Raw genomic sequence first — 10,472 nt, forward strand, 5'->3', positions numbered from 1 at the left:
TAAAACTGGTCAGTGGTGGTATTAACTTTAGAGCCTTGTTTATTGCTGTGCTATGGCTCATTGACACCTGCTCAGAGCTCTGAGAAGATCTCATTTCAAAGCCATAATAAAGCTGCTATCTTCACTTGCTGCCGGGGAGTGTACTAGGTATACTAAGACAGGGAAACAAAAAGTTATGTTAATTTGAGTAAAATGTCAAAATAGTTGTAGGGCACATGTAGGTATCAAAAGGACATATTTAAAAGTTGTTTTAGTTCTGACTGGTAAAACTGTACTAGCATTTAACAATTAAGTTGAATAGTGAACAACTTACCAGTTCACATCAGAATGGCTTCCACTTTATCTGAGTTTAAGTCATATCTTAAAACACATCTTTTCTCTCTGGCTTTTAACGTGTAGTAATATGTGCTTTTTAATTGTTTTAATCTGCTTTTGTTGTTTGAAGTGTTTTTATTTGTTACTGATTTTCTCCTTGTTATATATTATTGTTTGTTGTGCAGCACTTGTTCCATGCTTAAATGTGCTCTAAAACTGAACTTGAACTTGAATAGTGGTTTTAGCATACAGGCACAGTATTTCCCAACAATCATAGAATGTTCCCTTAACATTAGTGCATGGTTTCCTTTTGTGTGTGTGTGTGTGTGTGTGTGTGTGTGTGTGTGTGTGTGTGTGTGTGTGTGTGTGTGTGTGTGTGTGTGTGTGTGTGTTTTAGAACCAGTTCCTACTGTTCAAAAAATATTATGTTTAGGTGTAACGTAGACTTAACTGTATTAATAAAGATCTTCTTTCTTAGTAAAATTATTGCAGTACACAAGCAAATGCCAGACATATAGCCTCTGTATCTCCTCTAGCTTGAATGCAATTCTTATGCAAATGCTGAATAACAGCATTAAATACTGTTTAGATATTCTATAGTGAAGATAGTTTGCTCATCGAAGCAGATCTGCTGCAGTGTGAGAAAGCAGTTAGGACATTTTATGTCTGTACAGGAGGACAGTGAAGGAAATCAGCTCTGATGCTGAATTTCCTAATATAATTCTAGTCCTGCATCAACCAATGTTTGTTTTCAGCTGTTTGGCAGGAAGTGTCTGCGTTCAGTCCTTGCTGTTAAGTAAAGATGTGAGATGCTGGATCAAAGAGAATAGCTTGAGGTCTCAAATTAATAGTGGTGATGAGAACAGACGCCACCTTGTGGTGCTAGTGAGAACTGATCGCTTTTCCTTACTCCTCTTTAAACAGACACACAAGGTCCATCCATTCCTTACTTAATTTCCTACTTCTAACTCACAAATATATTGTAAAAAAAAAAAAAAAAAAAAGAACTGGGCACTTGACATTGATTTGCACTTAAAGATTGCTGATTCCTGAGATCCAGTTACTAAATCTTCATGAGCTTGGATTGTAGTAATAAACATAGAAACTAAATAAATCATAAATCATTTTAGTTTTACTAAGCGATAAAAAAGGAAAGCGATATTGTTCAGAATATAAATTACATATTGTACAGTCTGTCTTTTGAAATACAGTGTGTTTAAGAGTCAGATCTAAATACAAAGGACATTATCAGTTTAAAATCATAATTTATGGCATGTATCAGACTCTGGAACACTGTTTTTGCAGTACGCTGTGCTATTGTTTCTCCTTTGAGTATCTCCAGATCCAACACCCCCATTAGGGGTGTAAATCGGTAGAATGCTAAAGTCCCCCTTGAGCAGCTGTTCGTTATTCAAAGAAACTATTTGAAAACTAGTTTCAGTCATTTCCAGAATAGAGTTATCCTTTTTAGTTCCTGCTTCACAATAGTCATCTTTTCTTCTGCCCCGACTGTATTTCCATTTTGATGAATCTGACCTTCCCTTCTTGTGCATGTGCCAGCAGAATATGCTCAACAGGACCACCAGGACCACAAGCACCGCCCCGCCAATCAGGCCAGCCAGTAGGAAAGGCGTGCTGGGGTCCTGCTGGGCTGCTTGCTCGGGCCCAGTGGCATTATCGCCGGAGTGAAAGGAAGCAGACTTTGTCGTGACCTCTGAGCAAATTGTATGGTCTCGCGGGTGGTAATTATTGAACGCATCCAGTGGATCCACGCAAATACGATAAGTGGACTTGGGCTCCAGGTTTTTCAGTGTGATTCCCTTACGTTCACCCTGCACGAGCGACTCCTGCATGGGGCCGGTTATCAAACTATGACCCTGCTTGACCCAGGTTACCTTATAGGCTGTAACGGTGAACATCGATGCCCAGCTTACCTGAATGCATGAAGCGTTTAGCACCGCAAAGGAAACTCGCAGTGATTCCTGCTTCGGGCCGACTGGGTCGTTTGTCCTCTTCTCCCCGTCATTGCTTGCAGTTGGCGGTGGAAGGGTGAGACGTGGAGGGTTAGGTGTAGGCTGGGAGTGTGCGGGTGTGAAAACCGTTTGAGTGGCTGACTCAGCAGTGGAGGAAGAGAGGAGTGTGGGCTGTGGGACTGTGGCGGTGCTGTTAGGACACTGGATGAGCTCCAGGGTTAGCTCTCTGATTACCATGCCACGTACCCTCTCTGGTTTCTGGCACATGAAGCCACGGACATTGAGGGTAGCTGGCAGGGACTTTAACCACAGTATGACCCATTTAATGTTGCAGTCACAGAGCCAAAGGTTGTTTCGAACAGTGAGCTGTCTTAGACCGTAGAGGCCGTCAAAGACCCCCTGTGTGAGAGACTGCAGCTGGTTGTTTGAAATATCCAGTCTCTCCAAGCGATGGAGGCCACGAAAGGCTGTCAAAGGAATCTCATTCATCTGATTATCCTGCAAGTTGAGCTTGACTAGAAACTCGGCTGGCAGATTAGGAGGAGGAACCGTGAGGGAGTTACGTGCCAACGACAATGTTTTGAGATTAACAAGGGTCTGGAGAGCCCCGGGGGCGATGCCCTCATCCATGAGCAAGTTCCCGTCCAGGAGGAGGAGTTCAAGGCCTGTCACATTCTCGAATGCATCCTCGGCTATAAGTGCAATGCGGTTCTCGTCCAGCCGCAGCTCTCTCAGCTCCTCAGGGAGCCCGATGGGGACGCTGCTCAGGTGGTTCTTGGTAAGGAAAAGGGTCTTGAGACTGATGGCCTCCCTGAAGGCCCCGTCCTCAACACCTACAGTGGAGATGGAGTTGTCATCCAGATAGAGCTCCTCTAGGCGTAGCAGCTGCGCGAGGGCAGCCCGGGACACCATCTGAATGTTATTTTCCTGCAGGTGGAGCACCCGCACATTTTTGGGAAGATTGACAGGGAATTCGTCAAGCTGGTTGCCATAGAGATACACCGTCTCCACAGAGGCAACGTTGTGCATTTCTAGAGGAAATCCAGCATTGTTGATTTGATTGTTGTGGAGGTAGAGGGTCTTATAACCCTCTCCTAGCCCCAGAGGCACTGATGTTAGACTCCTCTCATTACAGTAAACAAAGGTCCTGTCACAGCGGCACTCCTCTGGACAGGTTGTGGCCCAGGAGAAATGCATGTGAAGACCCAGAAGTATTGGTATCCATGGGCTGATCAAAGTAGGCAGGTCTTTATTCCACATTCGGATCTGTACCTCCATTTTGTAAAACTCTGCAAACTTTTTGATAACAACAACAGTGCATGTAATTAAAAAGGGTGAAAAAAATAATAATAAAATCCACCACACTGGAGTTCTTAGTGGATCTTGAAGCTCGCCTCGGTGGAGAGTATGCGATGTTGAAGTTGCTGGGTAATCCTCCTGTAATTGCCTGTCCTAAGCTCCCCAACACAAGAGCAATAGTCTCATTAACTTGTACGACTCCCTCTGATCCCTCCGTCCATGCTTGGGCTGGAAATGATAGCAGAGCTCATCACATTGTCACTCTGAGTTTAGGGAGGGACGATTTCAAAGTGTGAGGGCCAGAGCAGGAAGTATGGAGGACTCATCGAAGATGACCCCCTCTCTCGTCACAGCTGGACGATTCTCGTAAGGCACGACCTTCCTCACAAGTAGCATTTTGAGCCACTTACCTGTTTTAACAGAAAATAAAAATAGATGAGATGTTATTTCAATGTCAAAACTCTTAGCATCTGGATGTTTATATGTTTATATATATATATATATATATATATATATATATATATATATATATATATATATATATATATATATATATATTACTTGTGGCACAATTACTGTAACAGATTCAAGTGGATTATTGCACTATAATGAAAGACATTGTTTAAATCTTTGTTGTTCAATAAAGAGTTATTCTGCTAGGAGAACTATTCTGCTTCTAAGTATCTAATATAGTGCATTATCTTCACTGTAGGCTGTTTACAGTTGCAAAGTAACATGGCAACTTACTGAATTAATACAAATACTGAATGTGTAAACATGGCTCATTAAATCATAATTTTGATTTGATCTGTCTGTTTTCATAAAATGGATTTGAATTTGTTTTACATATTAAGAAAAGGAAAAATAAATAGAAGAAAGAAAGAAAGAGAAAGAAAGAAAGAAAGAAAGAAAGAAAGAGAGAAAGAAAGAAAAAGAAATAGCAACAAGCAAAAAAGCAGGACACTGAGAGAGTGGTGACTGGTGACATCAGCATCTCTGAGCTCTCAGACTTGTAAAGGGCACTGAGGTGTTTAATCTGTCAAATGCCACAATGATGGACAGGTCTGTTCTCCAATGCTCTGGCACAGAGTTCTCCTCTCAGTAATAATTATTCTGAACCTGGGAACAGTGAGAACTGCTCTATTAAATCAGTGTGGAGTGCATGCATTTGAACGGGAAAGAAACACAGACCTGTCCATGATACAGAACATATGATATTCAATAAGACACTGGCATCTCTGAATCCTCTCATGAGATGCATCTGCCATTTTAGCAGCTGTCGCTTTCATGCCCAGACTTTTCGCCATGCAGATCAATTAAAGGTTGGGTCATTGGACATTTTACATGGTAGAGAATAAAGGTTACAAGTTATGTAATCATGTCAGGTTACAAGATGTAATGAATGTTAGCCTGATGGCCTGAATAATGGATGTGCAGATTTCACAAATTCCTTATGTTGTAGCCATTTTGAATATCATCTTTGCATCTTAATATTCCAGTCTTCATTAAGGCCTCACAAGGCCTCACCTATTACTCACCATCTATTTACTGTCTGCAGTTTGTGTACTGTATTTTGTAGTATTGTTCTTTATTGCTTTTGCATTATATTGTTTAGTGTATGTTGTATTGTCTACACCATCTCATGTACACTGCATTGCAATGCATTCACTGGCATTGCTGTATGAATATAAAAATTGTTTTGTTTTGTATTGTATTTTATTTTATTCTATTCTATTCTATTCTATTCTATTCTATTCTGAAAGTGTGCATTCCTTTGTGAGTGATAGTGAAATTGTGTTTTCAATGATCTTGCAGGATTAAAAAAATAAAATAAAAATATTGTATATTTGGATTGAACAAACCAAGGTCCAGTATAGAGAAGGCCGTTTGTTCATTCCAGCCTTTACTTATTGGTTGGCTACATTGATCCAGGAGTTCATCTGCCATTATACAATGGTGTTCAGGTTTTGTTCATTGAATTTCTCTTAGAAAACAGCTCAAGTGCAGATTGCATACAGCTGATCTGAGCAATGGAATGGTTATGCTCACATGGAAAATCACACATGGAGGTGTCATCCCACCTGCTGTAAACACAGTTCACACATGTTGTGTTTTAACTCTTTCCTTTCATAGATTTTTATTTTTATTTTTATTTTTTTTGAGAGAATTTGTGTTTGACCACTCTATAAAACTATTGTACTATTTTTTTTCTTTTTCTTTTTTTTATCTATACTACATTAAAAACTCGCACAATGGTTAAACATAAGGTACCATATACGTTAACAGTTATATTAGATTTATGAGAAAATATGTAATTTTACTGTTAAAAATGTTTTGTTTTGTTTTTGGAAGTTAAAAGAATGAATATGTGTATTCTGGTGTAGGTTACACTGAGGCTGAGGACCTTCTATGCATGTTTATTAGACAGTTTATATTGAGAATTTGGTTGAACTTTAATTTATCATGTGGCTTTCTATTTTTTCAACTTTTTATTGTTCTGCTCAGTATATTATATGATACACAGCATATTTTAGTAGTCAATGTAGAACGATATATTAGTAATAAAAAAGTAATTGACGTACATGTCAATACAGTCAAAAACCGCAAAATATAAGGCAACAAACGCCATCCCGTAATACCTAAAATATTCAGTGAATTTATGGCAAACACAATTTCCTTTGTGTCTGTGTTGTTGTTTTTTTAAAGCTACTTATAAGATATTTTAAAAATGTATTTTAGGAATGGCAGATATAACGGCTGTTATACAATAAGTTTCTCACAAGAGTGCAGTTAATTGAATTTGGAAATTAAATAGGAAACACAAACAGTTCCGAGTGTCTTTACTGTCTTTTTCTTCCAGTCCTCACCTTTTCTGAAGAGGTTTCGACCCATCTAGGCAGCATTTTAAAGTCGTTTAGTCTCTTCTCCGGTGTGAGTTCTTAGAATTAATATCCCCCAGATAAACTAAAAAATAATTCCAGACCACTAACAGAGTCAGCCCGACGATCCTTTAGTCCGGATGGTTTAAAAAGCGTCATTTTGTCGAGCGGTTGATCGTGGGGAAGATTTCAAGTGTCTGCGCAACATTATACGCCCGAGAGCCGCTGCTTCAATCCCGCTGATGCGCTCCCGAGTTCCGCGCTTCCTTCACCAATTGCCCGGAGCGCGTTGTACTCGCCACTCTCTTTCACTCTCTCCCTCTCACACACACATATACACACTCCTCTCACAGTCTCCCAACCAAAGATGTTACACTTCTTCTTGATTGTGGTCCGATTCCTCTACCATAATTGGGTTCATCTGATTGTTTATTCCAAATGCACTGAGCTCCGTTTCCCTTTGGAACCCGTGGGAGGAATTGCACTAATGAATTCGTTTGATAGCGCTCTCTCTCTCTCTCTCTCTCTCTCTCTCTCTCTCTCTCTCTCTCTCTCTCTCTCTCTCTCTCTCTCTCTCTCTCTCTCTCTCTCTCTCGCACACACACACACACGCTGCCCTTTTATTTTCTGTTGTGCTTTCAATGCATTTAGTGTTTACTCTGTGCCGCAATTATGAATTTTAGTTTTTGTATGTAATTTATATATAATTATTCACGGAATTCCCTAGTGCTGCACAATTAATCGACCGATAAACAGTTGTGTGGTTATAAAAAGTTACATTATTCCATGTTTTTGCAACGTACGGACGGACATATCGGTCCAATCGGAGGCGAGTTGCAGCGGGTCTTAGTAGTAGCATGACCAGTAGCCTAACACTTACAGTATAATTTATTTATTAATTAAATTATGAAATAGTTTATTATTTTATCATAATCATGCATCCCTATTTAGTTATAGATTTCTTATAATAAATCGAGAATGGACATGCACATGTGTGATTTTTACCAATTTTGTTTTGCAAGTTTTTTAACGTTAGTGTTGTCGTTTTTTGAATCTGTACAATCCAATTTGTGTGTTTTTCAAGAAATACGTTTTTGTACAAATCACATTGTAAGAATTTATACAAAATCGCTACTTCTTAAAACACATTCGTTTTTAAACTGGTTGGCATCTCTCACCAGTGAGCATGGGAGTAGAAGGTGGAAAAGCTGGAGTGGAGCCGAGGGAATATAGAATGCTTTGAGCTGGAAAAGGATGCATGCTTCTTAATAGAAGAGCTTCATCCTATAGTCCTAAGGCTGCATATCTTGGCTGCCACGTCAAGAGCTGTTGAAGACCATCTCAATTTAAAGGAACCTTGGAAGTCAGCCTTCGTTTCACATCCTTCATTCGGCCTATTTTGAAGGTTGCATCAAGTGTATCCTTTGTGTTCTCCAATCACTCACAATCCTTTGCACACATTCCAGTTCACACAAAATAATTAGCGGGAAATGAGTCAGCACTGAGCTCATCAAATTTTGTTGTGAAATGCAGGACAAAAATAAAAAAGTTTGTAAATGTTGTATGTTTTTTATGTTTAGTTGTAAACTAATCACATAAAGCTAAACTGCCCATGATGTAAACACTGGGAGACCACAGACGGTTCACTGTATTCACTTTTAGACAACATTACTTGGAGACACACAAAGATAGATGCTTTGACCTTATTAATAAATTGATATTGGTTAAATGCTATAGCATGTCCAGTAATACAGCTGTTATCCTGTATGATTTATTTGGTTAACACCTGGTAATCTGTTGGTTACAAACTCAGTAAATAGCCTTTTGTGTAATAAATGGGGAAATTATGCTATTTTATAGTGAGATTGAAGTGAGAAGTGTTATGAAGTACTCTTCAAGTGCATAAGAGTTGGAAAAAGCAAAGGCCACATGCTGAGATGAAACATTCATATAATAAGGGTTCAGCTTTCATCAGCTATCATGATTTATTCAAATGGTGCAATAAGATGAAAAAAAAATGAATCTAAAGATATTTTACACGAAAGTGAATTTGTTTCCGACTGAAATTCATTTGCAAAGAAAAGTTTCTGCGAATGGGTCATGGAAGGCGAGAGTGATCACGATCTAGTACGCGATGAAAGATCAGTAACTTATTCCTCCTGTGGCTCAAACCCGAACCGCCTCTTTCCTCAGAGCAAAAGTAAAAAGGATACACACACCCCTTTAATGAACCATCAAACCAATACCGATTTGTTCTACAGGACACAAAGCACTCAGAAATGTATCTGCTCTCTTGAATCTTAAGATCAGTCCTTTAATCTTTTGATGTTTTCTGCCTCACATGAAACATTAGTCAAATTCAGTGCTAGGATTATTGGGTTTCTGCTATTTAGTTACAGTTATATTCATCCAATCAATGACCGAGGATATGAGAAAACCTAAAAATGAGAGGAGGAAAGCATAATTGATAGCTTATGGATAAGAATCGCAACAGCCTAGTTACGGCAATCAATTTCTTATCAATTTAAATTCATTAGTCACAGATGAGAACGGAGACTATGGGACTTCCAACCAATCATGACAATCATAGACAGCAACCTTTTGAACACAAATTGGATATCAAAGAATGTACACAACCCTCACACACCACATTATTTGTATTATGTTGCTTTATTATCTACCGTCTTTCTTTTTCCATTTGAAGTTGTGTTCAGTTTCTTGGTCCTTTCTTAGTTGTGCTATTCTCAAAAGCTGTTTTTCTGACAGGAGCTCAGTCTACAGAATGCTAAATTTAAATTCATTTTAAAGCAGGATGTTGGACAATAATTAAATTATGTGTCACAATATGCATTCACAAATGGATGTTTTATGAATTTGCTATTGGCTTGGCAATGCCAGTGTGGGTAGTGCTTATATCAGACAGGATTATGCCGATGAAAGCTTAAAACAGACGTCTAACCCACTGGAGAGAGGAAAACAAACAAATAAATAAATATAAAAATAACATATTCACTATTTTGCAGAGTTCTGGCAATGGTGTCTCATTAACCCTCTTACAGACAGGTAACATTGGCTATAAGCTGCAGGCTAGTGCTTATATGGGAATAATATGCTATTTTTTGTTTGACCTAACTTTTGGTAAGAACATAGAGGACTCTGTAATTGGAGCGTAAGTTAGAAATGAATAGTTTTTGAAAGCAAATTATAAAATTTTGTGGATTTAAAGCTTCAGTTTCACTGGCTGTGGTAGCTGCAGTACAGTTAGCCATTTGAGGTCAATGACAGACTGCTAGTCAAACAAAAAGAACACCCAGAACATTAAGTTACTCGAATTAGGGAGAAAAACAAACATGTTTGTCAAAGCTGGGGAGCAGGGAAGTGGTGTAGCCAAATGCACGTTCAATCACCGGCCGACTTATTTAATCAGCACTTCTCCCAGCTTGAAGCAAATTAGCAGGACAACAGAAAAAGCAAACTCTGCAGCATGTTGTACCAGATAGCTGCCCCTCTTTATGCAGCTGCGGCTGCATTAGCTCTGAATGGCAAACAGATAGTGCTAGTCAAAGGAAGACTTGTCATAGGCAGCAGTGGGAGGTCAGGGGCCACACTGCTTTTGCTTGTTTCCTCAGTGTAGCCTCAGTAACCTCTTTGCTCACTTCTAAAATATATACACTAAGGAACTCTATTGTGATGAGTGGGGCAGGTCCAAGAGTCGGGGAACAGAGTGAGGCCGGTGGAGTAAATGAAAATGAGTGACATTGCGCTACACACCGGTCTTGAGTTCCACAGAGGAGCTCCGGAAGGCCTGAAGGAGGAGTGATGACAGTGAAGGACGAGAGAGGACCAGGCCTGGACTGCTTAGGTTGTTGTTTTGTTTTATTATGTCTTTTACTTTTGTTTTGTTTTGTTTAGTTCATATGATTACATTTCTGTTAAATGTTCGCCAGTTCCCATCTTCTCCTTCCCTGAGCTATGAACTTTGTTACATTGGTGCTGAAACCCAGGA

The 10,472-nt window shown here is 39.3% G+C and overlaps 1 protein-coding gene across 1 annotated transcript; it reads right to left on the reverse strand.

The window, feature by feature from the left end:
- Window positions 1–1,425: 1,425 nt before the first annotated feature.
- On the reverse strand, window positions 1,426–6,977 carry LOC122148142 (leucine-rich repeat transmembrane protein FLRT2-like). The gene is made up of 2 exons (XM_042773825.1): window positions 6,455–6,977; window positions 1,426–3,997 (listed from the first exon to the last, which is right to left on the reverse strand). Exon 2 carries the CDS (start codon window positions 3,564–3,566, stop codon window positions 1,575–1,577), a length of 1,992 nt encoding a protein of 663 aa, XP_042629759.1. The 5' UTR covers window positions 3,567–3,997; window positions 6,455–6,977; the 3' UTR covers window positions 1,426–1,574.
- Window positions 6,978–10,472: the final 3,495 nt, after the last annotated feature.

The sequence above is a fragment of the Cyprinus carpio genome, chromosome A17 (genome assembly GCF_018340385.1).
Source record: "Cyprinus carpio isolate SPL01 chromosome A17, ASM1834038v1, whole genome shotgun sequence".
NCBI lineage: Eukaryota > Metazoa > Chordata > Actinopteri > Cypriniformes > Cyprinidae > Cyprinus > Cyprinus carpio.